This window comes from Dermacentor albipictus, chromosome 1 (genome assembly GCF_038994185.2).
Source record: "Dermacentor albipictus isolate Rhodes 1998 colony chromosome 1, USDA_Dalb.pri_finalv2, whole genome shotgun sequence".
NCBI lineage: Eukaryota > Metazoa > Arthropoda > Arachnida > Ixodida > Ixodidae > Dermacentor > Dermacentor albipictus.
The window spans coordinates 20935404-20958932 of NC_091821.1; the positions used below are offsets into that span (position 1 = coordinate 20935404).

The following is a 23529-nucleotide window of genomic DNA, read 5'->3' on the forward strand; positions in this document are numbered from 1 at the left end:
AGTACATCTAAAGCAGACAAAATTGATATGTTACTCATGAATGTAAAAAAAATTTAGTAATATGGAAATACAGCTTTTGCGGAACCCTTGTACACGACGTAACAAATTCACGCAAGATATAAATTGACATATAGAATTTGTCCTTTGAATGATCTAATGGATGCCATTTACAGAACCGCGATATCTATTTTTGATGTAGAGCTATGAATTTGTAAACTTCGTGTTTCTATTTTTGATTAGCTTTGAAACGTTTGAAAATCTTTTTCGTAAAATTCAGACCGTACATCGAAGTTCCGCTACCAACAGTCACTATAATTTAACTTTCTCTCTCAAATACAACAAATTTCATTAAAATCGGTTAAGCGGTTATTTCAGAAAAGCGTTTTTGCGTTTTACATGTGTTTGAATAGGCCGCGTCGGAGCTGGGTCCGAGCTAAAGCTTCCTCTTAAGTTCAATAATTACCAAAAGAAGAAACTAGCAGGATCTTTACGAGTATGTCACGCGAATGTTCAAGTGCTGGCTGTGCATGTGGGCTTGGTGCTTTCGCTTTTGATCTCGAGTTCACCGAATCGCTTGGCGGTCTGAAATTCCTACTTTTTCTATCTCATAAGAAGCCAACAAACACTGACACCAAGGACAACATAGGGGAAATTACTTGTGCTTGGACCCTCGGTTAAACTCATTACTTCTGGTTTATTACATAACGAGGCAGTGGCGTAGCCAGAAATTTCGTTCTCGTTCGGGGGGGGGGGGGGAGGGGTTACCTTACAGCTCAGCATCCTCCTTAAGAGGGATCTTTAGCTCGGGCGCTCGTATCTAAATACTTGTAGAGGGGAATTCGTTTTTCTCGGCAACCACTGCACCAAATTTGACGAAGTTTGTTGCATTTCAAAGAACGACTTGGGGGGGGGGGGGGAGGGAAGCTTTAGTGACTGCTGGTTTCGAATTTTTCATTTAGGTCGTCAATTTTTAATTAAAAATTGGCCAAAATCTCAAATTTTCAGAAAACGAAGCTATCAAGTTTAAAACTCTGTAACTCAACAATAAAACATGATATCACAATTCTGTGAATTTCATCTAATAGCACAGCTACAGCGGACAAAATTGATGTGTTACACATGAATCTAAAAATGTAGTATTATGGAAACACGGCTTTTGCAGAACCCTTGTACACAACGTAACCAATTCAACTAAAGGTACACATTCACATACCAAATTTGTGCGCTTTGGCTATTATAATAGATGCCGTTGACAGAACCGCGATATCTGTTCTTGATCCAGAGCTGTTTGGAAACGTCGTGCTCCTATATTCTTCGAACTTTCAAATTTTTCGAAATATTTTAAACAAAATTCAGGCCCTAAATCGAAATTCCGCTTCCAATAGACACTACAATTTAATAATTTCTCCCTCAAAGGCAACACATTTCATTAAAAGCGATCTAAAGGTTATCTCAGAAAAGCGTTTCTGCGTTTTACATGTATTTGAATAGGCCGCGTCGGAGTGGGGTCCGAGCTAAAGATTCCTCTTAAACAATTTGTCGAGGTATCAAATACATGAATAATAATTGCATTGCCATTGCCAAAAATGCTGCAAACGAATTCTTGAACGCTACGCACCGCAAAAACAAGTAAAAAATATTAATCTTCATAAAAGAATGTACTCGTATGTGCCAAAAATTGTGTGCAAAATAACTGATATCAATGCTTCCATGTTTTATGTCTATTTATTAAGTAAAGAAAATATCACACAAACTTTAGAACTATATCAGTTCAAAACCAGCAAAGCAGTTCATGCCGCTGATATGAAAAATGTAAAGGCCATGAAATGAACAAGTTGAGGACAAATATGTTAATGAAACTTTGTCATTCAAGACCCGTGTTTACATCCATGTACGTATGCAACGGCCAGTGCAAAATATTAATGACGCGGGCATTTGTTCCAATGTATTACGCAGGAGCAGCTGTCACCGGTCGTGTATCGTGAGTAATTGCACCGAAATGAGCATGTATAAAGAGCAGGAGTTCTGCAAAATATACGAAGGCGAGTCAAATAAAAGTGAGCCAATGCGAATATATGACAAACGGGGTAATTTATTTAAAAGTAGTCTCCATGAGCATTTAGACATTTGTCCGATTGACTAAGGAGTCGCGTGATTCCGGTCTCATAAGATTTCTTGGGTCGCTGCTTCAAAAAATCTGCAACTGACTCTTTCACGTCATTGTCCGACATGAATATGGTTCCCTTGAGCTGTTTTTTTTTTTCGGTTGCCCCAGAATGTGGATGTCGAAAGGCGACAGGTATGGGCTGTGTGGCGGATGGTGCAGCATTTCCCACTTGAACGTTGCCAGTTTTGTATTAAAAACATCAGCGATGTGGGGACGGGCATTGTCGTGGAACAAGATGACCCCATTCATCAATTTTCCACATCGTTTCTTCTTGATTGCAACACGCAGCCGTTCCGGCGTTTCACAGTATCGGAAACAATTGACAGTCGGAAAAGACTTAGCAAATTCTATTCGGAATGGTCCCTGACAATCGAAAAACAAAAAAGTCAACAACACCTTCCCGGCGGCAATGATGGCCTTTGCTTTCTTTGGGCGTGGTGAATTCGAATGTTTCCACTGTAAGCTTAGCCATCATGCTTCGTGCTCGTAGTAGTGGCACCATGGTTCGTCCCCGATCACAAGTGCAGACAAGAAGTCGTCACCCATATTGTGATACCGGATCAGATCAGTCAAGGCAGCGCCGAACTTCTCCGTCTTCTGGCGGTGGTTCAATATCTTGGACATCCATTGCGCACACAAACGCCGATGACAGAGATGTTCATGAATTATGGTGTGAACCGAATCGTGACTGATGTTCAGACGCTCTGCCAGTTCATCGATGCTTATCCTCCGTTCTTGTATCATCACCTCATCAACTCTTGCAATTTTGTTAAGGGTGATTTCATGATGGCTTTAGTCCCGTCTTGGATCGTCTTTGCAACTTTCACGTCTTCCTTTGAACCGTTCGCTTCAACGCTTCACAGGGGCCAATGAAATGCGATATTCAACGTACACGGCAGGCATACGGCGACTAATTTCTTTTTACGAAATACCTTCAGCAGCCAAAACTTCACGGCACCGCGCTGTTCAACTTTTGCAGTTTCCAATATGTCACGCAACCATGTTCAACCAAATGTATGAGAGCATTACAGAACTTTTATCCTCACACTTGCGTGTCACTTTTGTAAATGAGACATCCCTCTCTTCTACGCACATGCCTCGCAGATAAAGAACTGAACCATTATTTCGCGGGGCGGGTAGGCTCACTTTCATTTGTCTCGCCCTCGTGCATTGGAAATGCGAAGATACAATGGGATATACAAATGCGAAGACAGAGCTCGATAAAGGGCAAAAAAGTGTCACTGGAAACAAAGTTCACTGCACGTATACACAAGATCTCCCAACAAGATATTTAAATATACGTATAATTCTGCAATAAATGTACGTATCTAAGAAAAAGTCATGGTGTATAATGCGTCAAACGAAGCAGATAAACATGGTGCGCAATCACAGATTCACAGAATCCTAGATACCGCCCCCATTCCATCCACTCCCCCCTATGTATCGCGCGCGACGGAAGATGACTAGCTTGCTCTCCGCTTTTCTGCTTTGCGCACACAAGACAGGCACCATCGTCGGCTCACCCATTCCAGCCCTCCCCCCCCCCCTTCCCGTACGCTTTCACTCGCACATACAGCATGCGGCGCTCGGTAACGATGTTATCACTCTTGGACTTTATAGGAAACATGAGGGCGACGGTGACGGCATGAATTCGCTTGGAGTGTCCGTATAATTGCTATCGCAATAATATAATAAGAGTATCCGGCAACTGAAGCGTCCCGTGGCCCATTACTTTCCGCAAAGGAAGAAATAACAAAATCGAACTTTCGCCATGCAACAATTCGCTGCGCCGCAACAATGTATTCTTTTCCTTTTGTGGGGCGGGGGCACCGAAGTTTAAAAAAACCCAAGGAAAATATGTTGACCACAATTGAATGCCTACTTTGCGCACCTAATGTGGCTACTGAAGGAATATCGAAAAGAACGTGAGACGCTTGGTCCACAGAGAACCATACGCATACTGCTCAAAACGGCATTGAAACCTTGTGCTTGGATGGGACTGCTTGCGTTATGCGACTCCCGGTGCATGGGCGTTGCCACGAAATCCAGCCCGAGTTTGCAATTTTCGCGGTGGAATGTCTTTTCGAGGATGAAAAAGACGTTCTAGACAAGATTCAGAATGATTCCTGGCGCCGGAGGTTGCTTTGATCGGCGGTGCATTGACAGCACGAAAACATTTGGGGGGGGAGGGGGGGCTGAAACTCCATAAGCTTGGCTACGCCCCTGTAACGAGGGTCTCGAATCCGGCAACATTGGTGCCTTCAGGTAGCATGCATGGGTTTATTGACCAGTTGCCCTCACCCAAAAAGATCACGTTCTCATGACGCCTGCTGCAAAAAGGACGTTCCACGTCCGCCGCCAAGGTCTGTGAGTGGTGGCGCTGGCTAACACTCTCAGGGTTCTACTAGGACACAGAAATACCCCAGAAAGTGGATGTGGAAACGGCGCCGTGGTCGCTCAATTGGTAGAGCATTGCACGCGAAATGCGAAGGTTGTGGGTTCGGTTCCCACCTGCGGCAAGTTGTTTTTTCGTCCACTTTAATTTCCATTAATTTATCGCTTCCTTATTTCATTCATTGAGCACAAGTAATTTCCCCTATGTTGTCCTTGGTGTCAGTGTTTTTTGGCTTCTTATGATATGACTGATAAAAATCGGGCCCCTCGGTTAACCCCCCTTTCTTCTCGTTTACTGCTTATTCCATGACATTTAAGTGTGAAGGCTGTTCTATAGCGTTCTCGTTTGAACTATACTGCACTCCTCTCCTATGTTCGAACGCTCGTGGGCTTTTTAAGCATACAGTGGCGCAGCCAAAGACAGTATGACGACGACGACACGAAGAAAACGGGATGGCGACGAGTGTACGACAACGACTGTATGACGAAGTTGGAATGACCACGATGGAAAGACCACGGCGGCATCATGTTAAGACAACGAATACATAACGACGAATGTATGACGACGATGGTATGTCAACGGCGTCGCAATCACGATTGAATGACGACAGCGTGATTACGATGGAATGAAGAAGGAGGAATGACGTCGACGAAACAATGAAGTTGTTATGACAACGAATATATTTCGACGATGGCGTGACGACGACGGCATGAACACGTTTTTGTGACGACGACTATTTCATCATCATCATCATCATCATCACCATCAGCCCGGTTACGCCCACTGCAGGGCAAAGGCCTCTCCCATACTTCTCCAACAACCCCAGTCAGGTACTGATTGAGGCCATGCCGTCCCTGCAAACTTCTTAATCTCATCCGCCCACCAACTTTCTGCCGCCCCCTGCCACGCTTCCCTTGCCTTGGGATCCAGTCCGTAACCCTTAATGACCATCGGTTATCTTGCCTCCTCATTACATGTCCTGCCCATGCCCATTTCTTTTTCTTGATTTCAACTAAGATGTCATTAACTCGCGTTTGTTCCCTCACCCAATCTGCTCTTTTCTTATCCATTAACGTTACACCTATCATTTTTCTTTCCATAGCTCGTTGCGTCGTCCTCAATTTGAGAATTTGGCGAGAATCTAATGACGACGAACACTAGAGGATGATGCCGTGAGACGAAGTGATGACGAATGTACGACCACAATGACCTGACGATGAAGATGATGACGATGACACAAAACACAGCGGCATGACCCCGTATTCAGCGCCACATGACCATCGGCACATACCAGTGGGAACTGTAAAATACACAATCTACGGAATCGGTACACTCCTGTAGATGGCGACAACGGCGCTGTACTGACGGACGAGCTCAGAAACGCTAACGCTTCAAACTTGAGTTGATTGATTACTACGAAGAAATTAATTTTGAGCAATACCTAAACCTAAACAGTATGGCTTTCGGCAGGGTTGCTCAACTGAGCTTGCGCTTCTAACCTTCACCGACAAAGTCAAGAAGGCAATCGACCAAGGCTTGCTGGTTGGAAGTGTATTTATAGATTTAACAAAAGCTATTGACACCATTAATCACAAAATTCTAATAAATAAACTCCAATCTGATGGCATAACTGGCCCGCCACTTCAGTTTATTTCTAGCTACCTAACCAATCATATCCAAGTTGTTCAGATTGACGGCAAACTCTCATCTTCTAAGAACATATATCAAGGCGTTCCTCAGGGCTCGATCCTTGGTCCGCTGCTGTTTCTACTATTTATTAATGACCTACCTAATGTTCTCACCACTACCGACTGTATATTATATGCAGACGACACGACTATTTTTTCCTGAGCTAGTAATGTCGACGAGCTACAGCGAAACGTTAACGTTGATCTGCGTAACATAACTTCCTGGTGTCGAAAGAACATGTTGCGCGTCAATCCGCTAAAAACGGTTTTTATGGTCTTTCATTCCTTCCCTACACTAATTTCAAAATCTATATCTGTGTAAGTACAGAAACCACGTCCACATCTATACCGATGGATCAACTACGTCGTGCAGTTCCAGTGGTGCCGTGGTGGTACCAACGCGAGGAATGACACTGCGCTTCAAGACATCGCATGTCACGACCTCAACGGCAGCAGAACTAACGGCCCTGCGTCGAGCACTGGAATTCATTGAATCTGAAAGAGCTAGAAAATGGGCTGTGTTCTGTGATTCCAAACCGGCATTACAGTGCACGCAGTCAGTTCTTCGACACGGATGCCATGACCAACTGACATACGCAATCGCGAAACTTTACCATGATGTCCAACAAAAAGGTCACGAGGTCATTTTTCAATGGGTACCTGGCCATTGTGGAATCAGTGGCAATGATTCCGCCGATAACGCTGCTCGTACAGCACATCATGAAGAGCAGAGCGTTCCGATTCCGCTTTCGAGGACAGACGCCGCTAGGCAGCTTCGACACTTGGCACGCAGTCTCACACTGACCGAGTGGAACTCGCCAAACTTACGACTTACACGACTGCATCAACTAAACCCCTCCCTGCAACTCCGGCCTCCACTCGGACTTCCTCGACGTGAAGCTACGCTTCTCTGTCGCCTTTGGTTAGGAGTTGCGTTCACAAAGGCATACTCTACATTGATTGGAGTGACTGACAGTGGAGCATGCGAGGTCTGTGGCACGGAAGAAAACATCGACCACCTGCTGTGCCACTGTCCGCGATACACCCCTGAGAGACAAGAACTTGCGAAAGCTTTTCAAAAACTGGACAATCGGCCGCTTTCTGTGCAGGTGCTGCTGGAACACCGCCCCCATCGCCCGTCGGCCCAAAAAGAGGTGAAGGCACTTTTGTGCTTCTTAAGGACGACGGGCTTGTGCGACCATTTGTGACTCTAATTGCAATTTCTGTCAGGCCACACACGTCAGCGAACTCACTGCAATTTCCTTCTTTCCTTCCCTCCGCTCTCTCCCTGTTATCTTTGTTTTCCCCCTTTCCCGTTCCCCCGGTGTAGGGTAGCCAACCGGACGTGATTCTGGTTAACCTCCCTACCTTCTTCTTATCTCTATCCCTCCCTCCTATATCTGTGTATCTACAACAACTTAATACCAATATTTGATAGCGCAAAGTTTCTTGGCGTAGTTTTAGACAAGCATCTGAAATTCACTCTCCATGTGCAGTCACTTGTCCGTAAGAGTTCTTTTGGAATATGCGCCATAATCAAAACCCGCTCATATTTTCAGCCGCACATTATCCATTCCCTTTATCATGCACACATTCACAGCCATTTATCTTACTGCGTATCAGCCTGGGGCAATGCATACCTCGCTCACTTCAGCCGACTTCAATGCCTGCAGAATCCGGCGCTTCGTCTCATGACTTTCAGCCATTTCTTATCCAATTCAACGCCACTTTATTGCAGTTTAAACATTCATCCTCTTCACTAGCTCTTTCAGTTCAAGTTGACCATCGTGATCTATAAGTTATTTCGTAATATTGCTCATATACATGGCTTTGTTACTGAAACGTTTGTAAATACTAACACTACTAGGTTCTCTGAACTCGATAATCGTCTTTTACCTAAAGTGCGCACAAACTATGGTAAGTTCACTACATTTGCGGAAATAAAACTGTGGAATTCTATTCCCCATACCATTAAATCATCCCCCACAGAGCATATATTCAAGAACCAAGTTAAGAAATATTTTATGCAGCAACTCTCTTCATCCTAACAACTGACTTTTGTTTTTGTAATAATTCACTTGGCTATTATACTATATGGTATAATTCTCCTATTCTTATTCTATTGTAAATTTGCATTACTTGTTCACTACAGAAGTTTTCTTCGCAATTTTTGTCTTACTAAACAGCTTCATATTCTTGTTTTTTCGCACTGTTCCTTATTTTTATGAAATTGTATGTAAAGTCACCGTAACCAATGCTTGATGTGTATCTCGTTTTTTTTTTTAAATTGTGTTCATGTATGGGAGTCCCCCTGACAGTTTCTAACTTTGAGACTCCCTGTGTAGTGCTAATTCTGTATACAATTCTTTGTAAAACTGACATCGTTGATGAATAAAACTTGAAACTTGAAACTTGAAATACTGGACGTTTCTTAAGCTTGCGGCTAACAAAAAACGGCTCTCTTCACCCGCGTAAGAGGCCTTGCCATATTTTTTAAAACTTAGTGCATAGTAGCGGCGACAACTTACAAAACCCCTGCTGCTGCACGCTAACCGGCATTTTGTACTAGGTGTTTCGCCCGAGTGAAGTTCAGCGGGAACGTACACAACCAAAACGTTTGCAAAACACCAGAGAGAGAACGCATTCTTTCGTTACTGCACTCATTTATATTTATCAAAGTAAGAAAATTCACACAGAAGAATAATTACATACACATAGCCTGTTGTAGATCACTCCTCAGTGGAAAACTATAAAATCTTTTTTTTTACGTTCATTCTATTTCCCAAAACAAACGAACTCTAAACTAAAAAGACGCGCTATCACATTCTGTGATTGCTTACTGGAAATAAACTCAAATGAATAATATTTCTTTCCTTCGCTTATAATACTCAATGAGAAAAGTAAACTAAAAAGGCAGACTAAATTTACATACCTCTAGTGCCATCTGAGCTAGCTTTGCGTAAAATGTCAAATGTGAATGTTTTTCTCATCGCATGTATAACAGAAAACGCAAATTCAAAAGCCAGACAGCCTTCATCCACCTGGCATCTTATCAGTGCTGGCTTTGTGGCAATTGGATTGGATTGGAGAAACTTTATTTATGCCTGCAGTTGGGCGCTCGCGCGCCCCGACGAGGACCTACGTCATCCTCGAAGTTGCCGTTACCCGGCGCGCGTCTCCGCTCGCCGTTGCCGGCTCGCTGGGTCCGTGCCTTTCGAGCGCCTCGAGGACCTGCTGGACGGCCCAGAGCTGATCGTCTCGGTCGTAGCTCTTCGCGGCTGCCTCGAGCCGTGGTGGGAGTGTTCTTGATTTAGCGTCCTCTGGATATTTAATGCAGTCCCACAAGATGTGCGTGTAGTCTGCGGTCTCCCTCCGGCAGACTCTGCACATATCTGTCGGATATGTCTCGGGGTACATGCGATACATCAGTTTCGGGCTCGGTAGCGATCCGGTCTGGAGCTGTCTCAGTACTACCGCCTCCGCTCGACTCAGTCTCGGGTGCGGGGGTGGAAGAGTCCTGTGAGCCACGCGGTAGGCCTTCGTGATTTCATTGTAATCCGTCATGCGGTCCTTGGTTCCGAACCACGTCGGATGCTCTGTCGCCGGGGCGCGGTTGGTTAGCGCTCGCGCCGCGGCGTGTGCCGTCTCATTATGGTTCTCATTGCGTTCCGACGCGTCGCCCGCGTGCGCCGGGAACCACTTGAGTCGTACTTTTCGTACGTTTAGTTTTACCGCTCGCAGTACGCGCTCAGCCTCCCTGCAGATTTGCCCTTTGGCGAAGTTTCGCACCACCTGTCTTGAGTCACTCAGCACCGTGTGGCAGTCTGCGTCGGCGATGGCCAGGGCGATGGCTACCTCCTCCGCTTGTTCCGCTTCGGCGCTTCTCACGCTCGCTGCCGTCCTCGTGACGCCGGTTGACGCCTCTATGACGACCGCTGCGAAGGCGTTCCGTTTGTATACGGCCGCGTCCACGTACCGCGCGTGTTCCTCGTTGGCATGCTGGTCGATGAGAGCCTTTGCCCTCGCCGCTCTTCTTCCCTTGTTGAACTCGGGATTCATATTCCTCGGTATGGGGTCGATTCTGGTTTGGCGTCGGACCTCTTCGGGGACGGGGAGCTTCATCTCCACCTCGTTCGAGCGTCTAATTCCCAGATCGTCCAGTATCTTCCTCCCGGCTTTGGTCATGGACAGCCGCTCCAGTTGAGAAGTCCGTTGCACTTCGGCTATTTCTTCGAGCGTATTGTGTAACCCGAGTTGTAACAAGCGGGTCGTGCTTGTGGACTCGAACAGGCCCAGCGCCGTCTTGTACGCTCTTCTGATGAGCACGTTGATTTTGTTTCGTTCGTGTTGCAGCCATCTGTGGTAGGCTGCAACGTACGCGACGTGGCTGATGACGAAGGATTGGACGAGCCTAATTAGGCTCTCCTCTCTCATGCCAGCCTTTCGGGAAGTGACTCGTTTGAGGAGTCGAATCGCGTTGGCTGCTTTTGCCTTGACACGGGTGATGGTCTCGCCGTTTCTTCCGTGCTTTTCGATGACCATGCCTAGGATCCTAATTTTGCCGTCCTCGGGGATCGCGTTGCCGGATTTGGTGACGATTCTGATTTTTTCGTTTTCGCGTTGTCTGGTCTTGCCTCTGCTGTATTTTGCAGGTGGGAGTATGAGAAGCTCCGATTTGCTCGGCGAACATCTCAGTCCGGTGCCTTCCAGCTGGTCTTCTATTGCGTCGACGGCGGCTTGCAGCGCGCCCTCGATGTGGGCGTCGCTGCCACCGGTCATCCATATCGTGATATCGTCCGCGTAGATGGTGCGCCTGACGTCATCGATGCGCCCGAGCTTTTCGGCCACTCCGATCGTTACCAGGTTGAACAGCATCGGCGAAATGACCGATCCCTGCGGTGTTCCGGTGCTGCCGAGCTTCTTCCCTTGCGTCTGTAGGTCGCCTGCTCGTAGCTCGACGATCCTGTCCGTGAGGAAGTCCTTGATGTAGTTGTAGGATCTTTCCCCCATGTTGAGCTTGGAGACTTGGGACAGAATCGCCGAGTGTTTCACCTTATCGAAGGCACTCTGCAGGTCGAGCCCTAGGATGGCTTTGTCGTCGCGGGCGCCGCCGCCATCATCGATGATTTGGTGTTTGAGCTGCAGCATCGCGTCCTGCGTGCTGAGGTGCTGTCTGAAGACGATCAAAGTGGCCGGGTACAGACCTTCCGTTCCAGGTAGTCTTGCCACCTGTTGAGCAGGACGTGCTCCAGCTCCTTGCCCACGCAGGACGTGAGCGATATGGGCCGAAGATTATCCGTGTCCGGCGGCTTCCCCGGCTTGGGGATCAGGATGGCCTTGGCTGTCTTCCACAGCTTTGGCAGCGCGCCCGCTCTCCAGCCCTTGTTGTAGTATTTTGCGAGCTTTTCAATTGAGCCGTCATCGAGGTTCTTGATCGCCTTCTTCGTGACGAGGTCCGGGCCGGCTGCCGACCGGCTGTTGAGGTCGTGCAAGGCCGCGCGTACCTCCTCGACGTCGATGTCACGCTCGAGGTTCGCGTTAGGCAGGTCGCAGCAAACGTTATATTCAATACAAAAACGCAGTTCAGTAGGAAAATTTCGTGTACCTGGCTTCTCATTAGTGTGAGCTTTAGGGAAAAAATTGAAAACTGATCGATTCACCCCTACACTACTTAAACTCGATCAAATAACTTATTTTAATACACACACTTAACGCACCTGGCATCCCATCGATGTGGGCTTCGTGGAAAAAATGAAAAGCATATTGATTCATTGCCGCAGTCACTATAGGTAATTACAAAACTGAACTCAATAAATAGACAGAGATCACGTACCTGCCATCCCAGTGGTTGTGGATTTGTGGCAAAGGTTGAAAACAGAGTGATTCATTGCAGCAAATGTTATACTGAATAAACAAACATAACATAAGCGACAGATTTCACGTATATGACTTCTCATTCGCGCGCGCTTTCGAGATAAAAAATTCATAACATACTGGCTTATCCCTACATTTTTAAACTCAACAGAATAACTTATTTCAATAGACACACTTAACGTACTTGGCATCACATCGGGAGGGGCTTCATGCAAAATATTGAAAACATAATGGTTCATTTCCACAGTCAGTATAGGTAATTGGATTTCACGTACCTGCCATCCCATCCGCTGTCGCTTTGTGGCACAGATTGAAAACACAACGATTCATTGCAGCACATGTTATACTGAACAAACAAACGTAATACAATAGACAGATTTCACGTACCGGGCTTCTCATTCTTGTGATCTTCAGGGAAAAAAATTGAAAACAGGCATTCATCACTACACTTCTTATATTCGACGAAATAACTTAATTCAATATGCATACTTAACGTGCACGGGATCCAATGGGTGTGGTCTTCGTGGAAAATATTGAAAGCATATTGATTCATTGCCACAGTAATTATAGTTAATTGCAAAACTGAATTCAATAAATAGACAGAGTTCACGTACATGCCATACCAGCGGTCGTGGCTGTGTGGCAAAGATTGAAAACAGAATCATTCATCGCAGCATACGTTATACCAAAATACAAAAACGTAATTCAGTAGAAAGATTTCACGTACCTGGCTTCTCATTTGTGTGAGCTTTAGGGAAAAAAATTAAAAACAGACTAACTCACCCCTACAGTTCTTAAACTCCATCGAATAAAATTTAATAGACATACTAACGTACCTGGCATATCATCGGTGTGGGCTTCGTGGAAAATAGGAAAAGCATATTGATTCATTGGGCGCAGTCCCTATAGGTAATTACAAAGCTGTATTCAATAAATAGATAGAGGTCACATACCTGCCATCCCAGTGGTAGTGGCGTAGTGGCAAAGGTTGAAAACACAATGATTGATTGCAGCACACGTTATACTCAATACAAAAACGTAATTCAGTAGAAAGATTTCACGTACCTGGCTTCCCATTCTTGTGATCTTCAGGGAAAAAAATTGAAAACAGGCATTCATCACTACACTTCTTATATTCGACGAAATAACTTAATTCAATATGCATACTTAACGTGCACGGCATCCAATGGCTGTGGGCTTCGTGGAAAATATTGAAAACATATTGATTCATTGCCACAGTAATTATAGTTAATTGCAAAACTGAATTCAATAAATAGACAAAGTTCACGTACCTGCCATTCCAGCGGTAGTGGCGTTGTGGCAAAGGTTGAAAACACCATGATTGATTGCAGCACACGTTATACTCAATACAAAAACGTAATTCAGGTACCTGGCTTCCCATTCGTGTGAGCTTTAGGGAAAAAAATTTAAATAGACACTCATCCCTACACTTCTTATACTAAACGGAATAACTTAATTCAATATAAACACTTAATGTACCTGGCATCCCATCGGTGTGGGCTTCGTGGAAAATATGGAAAGCATATTGATTCATTGCCACAGTAACTAAAGTGAATTGCAAAACTGAATTCAATAAATAGACAGAGTTCACGTACCTGCCATCCCAGCGGTAGTGGTGTTGTGGCAAAGGTTGAAAACACAATGATTGATTGCAGAACACGTTATACTCAATACAAAAACGTAATTCACTCGAAAGATTTCACGTACCTGGCTTCTCATTCGTGTGAACTTTAGGGAAAAAAATTTAAAACAGACACTCATCCCTACACTTCTTCTACTAAACGGAATAAATTAATTCATTCAACATACTTAACGTACTTGGCATCACGTCGGTGTGGGCTTCGTGCAAAATATTCAAAACATATGGATTCATTCCCGCCGTCATTATAGTTATTTGTTAATTGGAAAACTGAATTCAATAAATAGAAAAATGTCACGTACCTGCCATCTCAGCGGTTGTGGCTTGGTGGCAAAGATTGAAAACAGAGTGATGCATTGTAGCACACGTTTTGCTGAATACACAAACGTAATACAATAGACAGATTTCACGTACCGGACTCCGCATTCGTGTGAGCTTCAGGGAAAAAAATTGAAAACAGGCGTTCATCCCTACACTTCTTATACTCAACGGAACAATTTAATTCAATATTCATACTTAACGTACCCGGCATCCCATCGGTGTCGGCTTCGTGAAAAATATGGAAAGCATATGGATTCATTGCCACAGTAATTATAGTTAATTGCAAAACTGAATTCAATAAATAGACAGAGTTCACGTACATGCCATACCAGCGGTCGTGGCTGTGTGGCAAAGATTGAAAACAGAATCATTCATCGCAGCATACGTTATACCAAAATACAAAAACGTAATTCAGTAGAAAGATTTCACGTACCTGGCTTCTCATTTGTGTGAGCTTTAGGGAAAAAAATTAAAAACAGACTAACTCACCCCTACAGTTCTTAAACTCCATCGAATAAAATTTAATAGACATACTAACGTACCTGGCATATCATCGGTGTGGGCTTCGTGGAAAATATGAAAAGCATATTGATTCATTGCCGCAGTCCCTATAGGTAATTACAAAGCTGTATTCAATAAATAGATAGAGGTCACATACCTGCCATCCCAGTGGTTGTGGATTTGTGGCAAAGATTGAAAACAGAGTGATTCATTGCAGCACACGTTATGCTGAATAAATAAACAACATAATCGACAGATTTCACGTACCTGACGTCTCACTCGCGTGCGCTTTCGAAGAAAAAATTCATAACAGACTGACTTATCCCTACATTTTTAAACTCAACAGAATAACTTATTTCAATAGACACACTTAACGTACTTGGCATCACATCGGGTTCGGCTTCATGCAAAATATTGAAAGCGTAATGGTTCATTTTTACAGTCAGTATAGTTAATTCGATGTCACGTACCTGTCATCCCATCCGCTGTGGCTTTTTGACAAAGGTTGAAAACACAATGATTCATTGGAGCACACGTTATACTGAATTAACAAACGTAATACAATAGACAGATTTCACGTACCCGGCTTCTCATTCGTGTGAGCTTCTGGAAAAAAAATTTAAAACGGGCATTCATCCCTACACTTCTTATACTCAACGGAATAAATTAATTCAATCGACATATACTTAACGTAATATTCTAGAGGAATTTGACATCCCACATTTGATATAAAGAAGTAAAGAAAGCCTCGGGAGCTATGCAAACGGGGAAGGCAGCTGGGCAGGATCGATCATTTAACAGCAGATTTGTTGAAGGATGGTGGGCACATTGTTGTAGAAGAACTGGCCACCCTGTGTACGCAATGCCTCATGACCTCGAGCGTACCGGAATCATGGAAGAACGCCAACATAATCTTAAGCCACAAGAAAGGGGACGCGAAAGACGAAAAATTATAGACCGATCAGCCTACTGTCCTTTGCCTACAAAGTCTTTACTAAGGTAATCGCAAATAGATTCAGGAACACCTTAGACTGCTGTAAACCAAATGACCAGGCAGTGTTTCGTAAAGGCTACTCAACAATAGACCATATTCACACTATCAATCAGGTGATAGAGAAATATGCGTATTATAACCAACACTTATATATAGCTTTCATTGATTACGAGAAAGCGTTTGATTCAGTCGAAGCCTCAGCACTCATGCAAGCATTAGGGAATCAAGGTGTAGACGAGCCGTACGTAAAAATACTGAAAGATATCTATAGCGGCTCCCACAGCCACCGTAGTCCTCCATAAAGAAAGCAGCAAAATCCAAACAAAGAGGGGCGTCAGGCAGGGAGATACGATCTCTCCAATGCTATTCACAGCGTGTTTACAGGAGGTATTCAGAGACATGGATCGGGAAAAATTGGGGATAACAGTTCATGGAGAATACCTTAGTAACTTGCGATTCGCTGATGATATTGCCTTGCTTAGTAACTCAGGGGACCAATTGCGATGCGTGCTCACTGACCTGGACAGGCAAAGCAGAAGGGTTGGTCTAAAAATTAATCTGCAGAAAACTAAAGTAATGTTTAACAGTCTCGGAAGAGAACAGTTGTTTACGATAGGTAGTGAGGCACTGGAAGTGGTAAGGGAATACATCTACTTAGGACAGATAGTGACTGCGGATCCGGATCATGAGACTGAAATAATCAGAAGAATAAGAATGGGCTGGGGTGCGTTTGGCAGGCATTCTCAGATCAAGGACAGCAGGTTGCCATTATCCCCCAAGAGAAAAGTTTATAACAGCTGTGTCTTACCAGTACTCACCTACGGGACAGAAACATGGAGGCTTACGAAAAGGGTTCTACTTAAATTTAGGGCGACGCAACGAGCTATGGAAAGAAGAATGATAGGTGTAACGTTAAGGGATAAGAAAAGATCAGATTGGGTGAGGGAACAAACGCGAGTTAAGGACATCTTAGTTGAAATCAAGAAAAAGAAATGGGCATGGGCAGGGCGCGTAATGTGGAGGGAAAATAACCGATAGTCATTAAGGGTTACGGACTGGATTCCAAGAGAAGGGAAGCGCAGCAGGGGGCGGCAGGAAGTTATGCGGAGGGATGAGATTAAGAAGTTTGCAGGGACAACATGGCCACAATAAGCACATGACCGGGGTAGTTGGAGAAGTATGGGATATGCCTTTGCCCTACAGTGGGCGAAGCCAGGCTGCTGCTGCTGCTGCTGCTGCTGCTGCTGCTGATGATGATGATGATGATGATGATGATGATGATGATGATGATGATTACGACGTCGATGACGACGACGACGATGACGACGACGACGACGACGACGACGACGACTTAACGTACTTGACATGACATCAGCGTGGGCTTGGCGGAAAATATTGAAAACATATTGGTTCATTGCCGCTGTCAATATAGTTGATTGGAAAATTGAATTCAATAAATAGACATATTTCACATACCCGTCAACTCAGCTGTTTCAGCTTTGCGGCGAAGATTCTAAACAACGATTCATTGCAGCACACGTTATACTCAATACAAAAACGTAATTCAGTAGAAAGATTTCACGTACTTAGCATCTCATTCGCGTGAGCTTTCGAGAGAAAAATTTAAAACAAGCTGATTTTTCCCTACACTTTTTATAATCAGCGGAATAACTAAATTCAATAGACATACTTAACGTACCTGGCATCACATCGGTTGGGGTTTCATGCAAAATATTACAAACATGTTGATTCGTTACTTCCATCATTATATTAATGGGAAAGCTTAATTCAATAACCAGTCAGATTACACGTTGGCACCTGGCATGTCATTAGTGTTGCCTAGGAGAAAAACTGAAAATAGATTGAATCATCGCTACATTTGCGATACTGAATGGAATAACTTAATTTAAAAAATGGTCATAATTTATCTCTGACGACTTTACAATTATGCGAATAGCACACACGCGTCATATGTGAGGCGTGTACTTCAGCTGGGCTCCTGTCCCGCACTTCTCTCTTGGCATGACGCATCATTTAACGCCGTTGCCACAAAGTCCGCGTGAAGTCTGAGCGTGGCCTCCTAGATGCGTGGCGTGGCAATGCGTGCGAACAATGAGCATATTTGCATCCCACCCGGCTGGCATTCATGGTGCAGTGTGCTAAACTGCCGGGCTGCTTGCTTGAGGAACCCGTGCAAAGCGGGTTCAATTCCTGCTAGCATCACAAAAAAGTGTATTATTTTCAGACGGCACTGCCTTCGAAATCGGCCGACATTTCTAGACACAATATTCGGCATCGGTCCAAGAAAACATCTCAATAGGTTACATGGCAGGAAAAAAACTAGTGTGACAATGCCAAGAGCAATTCGTGTTATTGGACATTATATGTATGTGTGTGTCTGGCACCTCATCACTGTTGGCTTTGTGGGAAAGATTAAAAAAAGATCGATTCATTGCTGCACTCAATACAGTTAACGAAATTATTTAGTTCAATAGACAAATTTCGCTTGCCTGGCATCTAAACGGTACAGATTTTGTGGTAAAGAGTGAAAACAGATTGATTGATTGCTTAAGTCATCGTTAACAAACAGAAAAACGAATAAAGAAACAAACTAATTTAACGTCCCTGGCATGCAGCCCGTGTTGGCCTTGGGTGAAACACCGAAAACAGATTGATTCATCGCTACACTTGTGATACTTAACGGAATAGCTTAAATCAATGCACCAATTTCACTTACTAGGCAACTGATCGGTGCTGTCTTCATGAAAAAGATTCAAACTAGATTGATTCTTTGCTGCAGTGAATAAAGTTCACAGGAAAACCTGACACAATTAAACGAGAGATTTCATGTACTTTGCCTGGCCTTGGTGCTGGCTTTAAGAAAGAGATTGAAAACAGATTGATTCATCACTACACTTCATATGGTTAACAAAATCATTTCATTCAATTACAGATTTAACGTACCTGGCATCCCATCGGTGTCGGCTATGTGGAAAGCATAATGATTAAATTCCTGCACTCTTTATCTTCAACGGAACAATTTATTTGAATAGACAGATTTCACGCACAAGGCGTTTCATTGGTGTTGGCTATGTAGAAAAGATAGGAAGCAGAGTGATTCATCACTGCACTCGTTATGGTTAACAAAATAATTTCATTCAATAGAGAGATTTCCCGTACCTGGCATCCTATTGGTGCTGGCTATGTAGAAAATATATTAATTGCTGCACTCTTTATTTTCAACAAAATAATAACCAATTGACAGATTTCACGCACCTGGCTTTTCATCGCTGTTGGCTATTTTGTAGATATTTAAAACGGAGTGATTCATTTCTGCACTCCATATGGTTAACAAAATCATTTCATTCGATTACAGATTTCACGTACCTGGCATCCTATCGGTGTGGGCTATGTGGAAAGTATAATGATTAATTCCTGCGCTCTTTATCCTCAACGGAAAATTTTATTTGAATGGACAGATTTCACGCACCTGGCGTTTCATTGGTGTTGGCTATGTAGAAAATATATTAATTGCTGCACTCTTTATTTTCAACACGATAACTTAATTCAATGGACAGATTTCACGCACCTGGCTTTTCATTGGTGTTGGCTATTTTGTAGATATTTAAAATGGAGTGATTCATGTCTGCACTCCATATGGTTAACAAAATCATTTCATTCAATTACAGATTTCACGTACCTGGCGTTTCATTGGTGTTGGCTATGTAGAAAAGATAGGAAGCAGAGTGATTCATCACTGCACTCGTTATGGTCAACAAAATAATTTCATTCAATAGAGAGATTTCACGTACCTGGCATCCTATTGGTGTTGGCTATGTAGAAAATATATTAATTGCAGCACTCTTTATTTTCAACAGAATAATTTATTTCAATGAACAGATTTCACGTACCTGGCATTTCATTGTTGTTGGCTATGTGGAAAAGATAGGAAGCAGAATGATTCATCACTGCACTCATAATGGTTACCAAAATAATTTCATTCAATGCAAAGATTCCACGTACCTGGTATCCTACTGGTGTTGGCTATGTAGAAAATATATTAATTACTTGCTGCGCACTTTATTCTGAATAGAATAATTTAATGCAATGAACAGATTTCACGCACCTGGCATTTCATTGTTGTTGGCTATGTAGAAAAGATAGAAAGCAGAATGATTCATCAGTGCACTCGTTATGGTCAACAAAATAATTTCATTCAATAGAGAGATTTCACGTACCTGGCATCCTATTGGTTTTGGCTATGTAGAAAATATATTAATTGCAGCACTCTTTATTTTCAACAGAATAATTTATTTCAATGAACAGATTTCACGTACCTGGTATTTCATTGTTGTTGGCTATGTGGAAAAGATAGGAAGCAGAATGATTCATCACTGCACTCATCATGGTTACCAAAATAATTTCATTCAATGCAAAGATTCCACGTACCTGGCATCCTACTGGTGTTGCCTATGTAGAAAATATATTAATTACTTGCTGCGCACTTTATTCTGAATAGAATAATTTAATTAAATGAACAGATTTCACGTACCTGGCATTTCATTGTTGTTGGCTATGTGGAAAAGATAGGAAGCAGAATGGTTCATCACTGCACTCGTTATGGTCAACAAAATAATTTCATTCAATAGAGAGAGTTCACGTACCTGGCATCCTATTGGTGTTGGCTATGTAGAAAATATATTAATTGCAGCACTCTTTATTTTCAACATAATAATTTATTTCAATGAACAGATTTTACGTACCGGGTATTTCATTGTTGTTGGCTATGTGGAAAAGATAGGAAGCAGAATGATTCATCACTGCACTCATTATGGTTACCAAAATAATTTCATTCAGTGCAAGCATTCCAGGGACCTGGCATCCTACTGGTGTTGGCTATGTAGAAAATATATTAATTACTTGCTGCGCACATTATTCTGAATAGAATAATTTAATTCAATGAACAGATTTCACGTGCCTGGCATTTCATTGTTGTTGGCTATGTAGAAAAGATAGGAAGCAGAATGATTCATCACTGCACTCGTTATGGTCAACAAAATAATTTCATTCAATAGAGAGAGTTCACGTACCTGGCATCCTATTGGTGTTGGCTATGTAGAAAATATAATAATTGCAGCACTCTTTATTTTCAACAGAATAATTTATTTCAATGAACAGATTTCACGTACCTGGCATTTCATTCTTGTTGGCTATGTGGAAACGATAGGAAGCAGAATGATTCATCACTGCACTCATTATGGTTACCAAAATAATTTCATTCAATGCAAAGATTCCAGGGACCTGGCATCCTACTGGTGTTGGCTATGTAGAAAATATATTAATTACTTGCTGCGCACTTTATTCTGAATAGAATCATTTAATTCAATGAACAGATTTCACGTACCTGGCATTTCATTGTTGTTGGCTATGTAGAAAAGATAGGAAGCAGAGTGATTCATCACTGCACTCGTTATGGTCAAGAAAATAATTTCATTCAATAGAGAGAGTTCACGTACCTGGCATCCTATTGGTGTTGGCTATGTAGAAAATATATTAATTGCAGCACTCTTTATTTTCAACAGAATAATTTATTTCAATGAACAGATTTTACGTACCTGGTATTTCATTGTTGTTGGCTATGTGGAAAAGATAGAAAAGATAGGAAGCAGAATGATTCATCACTGCACTCATCATGGTTACCAAAATAATTTCATTCAATGCAAACATTCCAGGGACCTGGCATCCTACTGGTGTTGGCTATGTAGAAAATATATTAATTACTTTCTGCGCACATTATTCTGAATAGAATAATTTAATTCAATGAACAGATTTCACGTGCCTGGCATTTCATTGTTGTTGGCTATGTAGAAAAGATAGGAAGCAGAATGATTCATTACTGCACTCGTTATGGTCAACAAAATAATTTCATTCAATAGAGAGAGTTCACGTACCTGGCATCCTATTGGTGTTGGCTATGTAGAAAATATATTAATTGCAGCACTCTTTATTTTCAACAGAATAATTTATTTCAATGAACAGATTTCACGTACCTGGCATTTCATTGTTGTTGGCTATGTGGAAACGATAGGAAGCAGAATGATTCATCACTGCACTCATTATGGTTACCAAAATAATTTCATTCAATGCAAACATTCCAGCTGGCATCCTACTGGTGTTGGCTATGTAGAAAATATATTAATTACTTGCTGCGCACTTTATTCTGAATAGAATCATTTAATTCAATGAACAGATTTCACGTACCTGGCATTTCATTGTTGTTGACTATGTAGAAAAGATAGGAAGCAGAGTGATTCATCACTGCACTCGTTATGGTCAACAAAATAATTTCATTCAATAGAGAGAGTTCACGTACCTGGCATCCTATTGGTGTTGGCTATGTAGAAAATATATTAATTGCAGCACTCTTTATTTTCAACAGAATAATTTATTTCAATGAACAGATTCCACGTACCTGGCATTTCATTGTTGTTGACTATGTGGAAAAGATTGGAAGCAGAATGATTCATCACTGCACTCATCATGGTTACCAAAATAATTTCATTCAATGCAAACATTCCAGAAACCTGGCATCCTACTGGTGTTAGCTATGTAGAAAATATATTAATTACTTGCTGCGCACTTTATTCTCAATAGAACAATTTATTTCAATGAACAGATTTCACGTGCCTGGCATTTCATTGTTGTTGGCTATGTAGAAAAGATAGGAAGCAGAATGATTCATCACTGCACTCGTTATGGTCAACAAAATAATTTCATTCAATAGAGAGAGTTCCCGTACCTGGCATTTCATTGTTGTTGGCTATGTGGAAAAGATAGGAAGCAAAATGATTCATCACTGCACTCATCATGGTTACCAAAATAATTTCATTCAATGCAAACATTCTAGGGACCTGGCATTCTACTGGTGTTGGCTATGTAGAAAATATATTAATTACTTGCTGCGCACTTTATTCTGAATAGAATAATTTAATTGAATGAACAGATTTCACGTACCTGGCATTTCATTGTTGTTGGCTATGTAGAAAAGATAGGAAGCAGAGTGATTCATCACTGCACTCGTTATGGTCAACAAAATAATTTCATTCAATAGAGAGAGTTCACGTACCTGGCATCCTATTGGTGTTGGCTATGTAGAAAATATATTAATTGCAGCACTGTTTATTTTCAACAGAATAATTTATTTCAATGAACAGATTTTACGTACCTGCTATTTCATTGTTGTTGGCTATGTGGAAAAGATAGAAAAGATAGGAAGCAGAATGATTCATCACTGCACTCATCATGGTTACCAAAATAATTTCATTCAATGCAAACATTCCAGGGACCTGGCACCGTACTGGTGTTGGCTATGTAGAAAATATATTAATTACTTGCTGCGCACTTTATTCTGAATAGAATAATTTAATTCAATGAACAGATTTCACGTGCCTGGCATTTCATTGTTGTTGGCTATGTAGAAAAGATAGGAAGTAGAATGATTCATCACTGCACTCGTTATGGTCAACAAAATAATTTCTTTCAATAGAGAGAGTTCACGTACCTGGCATCCTATTGGTGTTGGCTATGTAGAAAATATATTAATTGCAGCACTCTTTATTTTCAACAGAATAATTTATTTCAATGAACAGATTTCACGTGCGTGGCATTTCATTGTTGTTGGCTATGTGGAAACGATAGGAAGCAGAATGATTCATCACTGCACTCATTATGGTTACCAAAATAATTTCATTCAATGCAAAGATTACAGGGTCCTGGCATCCTACTGGTGTTGGCTATGTAGAAAATATATTAATTACTTGCTGCGCACTTTATTCTGAATAGAATAATTTAATTGAATGAACAGATTTCACGTACCTGGCATTTCATCGTTGTTGGCTATGTAGAAAAGATAGGAAGCAGAGTGATTCA

The 23529-nt window shown here is 42.4% G+C and overlaps 2 protein-coding genes across 24 annotated transcripts in view; both read right to left on the minus strand.

Moving 5' to 3' along the window:
* Window positions 1–20492, minus strand: part of LOC135909931 (rho family-interacting cell polarization regulator 1-like) — a 50542-nt gene extending 30050 nt beyond the window's left edge. For 2 of the 23 annotated variants that reach the window (XM_070532242.1, XM_070532225.1), the window contains exons 1-26: window positions 19512–19528; window positions 19413–19433; window positions 19301–19321; window positions 19091–19111; window positions 18565–18585; window positions 15189–15212; window positions 15077–15097; window positions 14648–14713; window positions 14539–14559; window positions 14426–14446; window positions 14310–14330; window positions 14199–14219; window positions 14087–14107; window positions 13955–13984; window positions 13853–13873; window positions 13625–13645; window positions 13515–13535; window positions 13292–13321; window positions 13190–13210; window positions 12961–12981; window positions 12852–12872; window positions 12739–12759; window positions 12614–12643; window positions 12512–12532; window positions 12400–12420; window positions 11968–11988 (exon numbers count right to left, since the gene is read on the minus strand). In XM_070532242.1, the coding sequence (XP_070388343.1) occupies window positions 11968–11988; window positions 12400–12420; window positions 12512–12532; window positions 12614–12643; window positions 12739–12759; window positions 12852–12872; window positions 12961–12981; window positions 13190–13210; window positions 13292–13321; window positions 13515–13535; window positions 13625–13645; window positions 13853–13873; window positions 13955–13984; window positions 14087–14107; window positions 14199–14219; window positions 14310–14330; window positions 14426–14446; window positions 14539–14559; window positions 14648–14713; window positions 15077–15097; window positions 15189–15212; window positions 18565–18585; window positions 19091–19111; window positions 19301–19321; window positions 19413–19433; window positions 19512–19518 (607 nt within the window). In that variant the 5' untranslated portion in view covers window positions 19519–19528. Of the gene's footprint in view, window positions 1–11967; window positions 11989–12399; window positions 12421–12511; window positions 12533–12613; window positions 12644–12738; window positions 12760–12851; window positions 12873–12960; window positions 12982–13189; window positions 13211–13291; window positions 13322–13514; window positions 13536–13624; window positions 13646–13852; window positions 13874–13954; window positions 13985–14086; window positions 14108–14198; window positions 14220–14309; window positions 14331–14425; window positions 14447–14538; window positions 14560–14647; window positions 14714–14873; window positions 14895–15076; window positions 15098–15188; window positions 15215–18564; window positions 18586–18670; window positions 18690–18780; window positions 18792–19090; window positions 19112–19300; window positions 19322–19412; window positions 19434–19511; window positions 19529–20475 lie in introns of those variants that run through there. The other 21 variants (XM_070532249.1, XM_070532232.1, XM_070532235.1 and 18 more) reach the window with 20 other exon arrangements.
* On the minus strand, window positions 9389–11398 carry LOC139054720 (uncharacterized). Its single transcript, XM_070532222.1, has one exon. It carries the CDS (start codon window positions 11396–11398, stop codon window positions 9389–9391), a length of 2010 nt encoding a protein of 669 aa, XP_070388323.1.
* Window positions 20493–23529: the final 3037 nt, after the last annotated feature.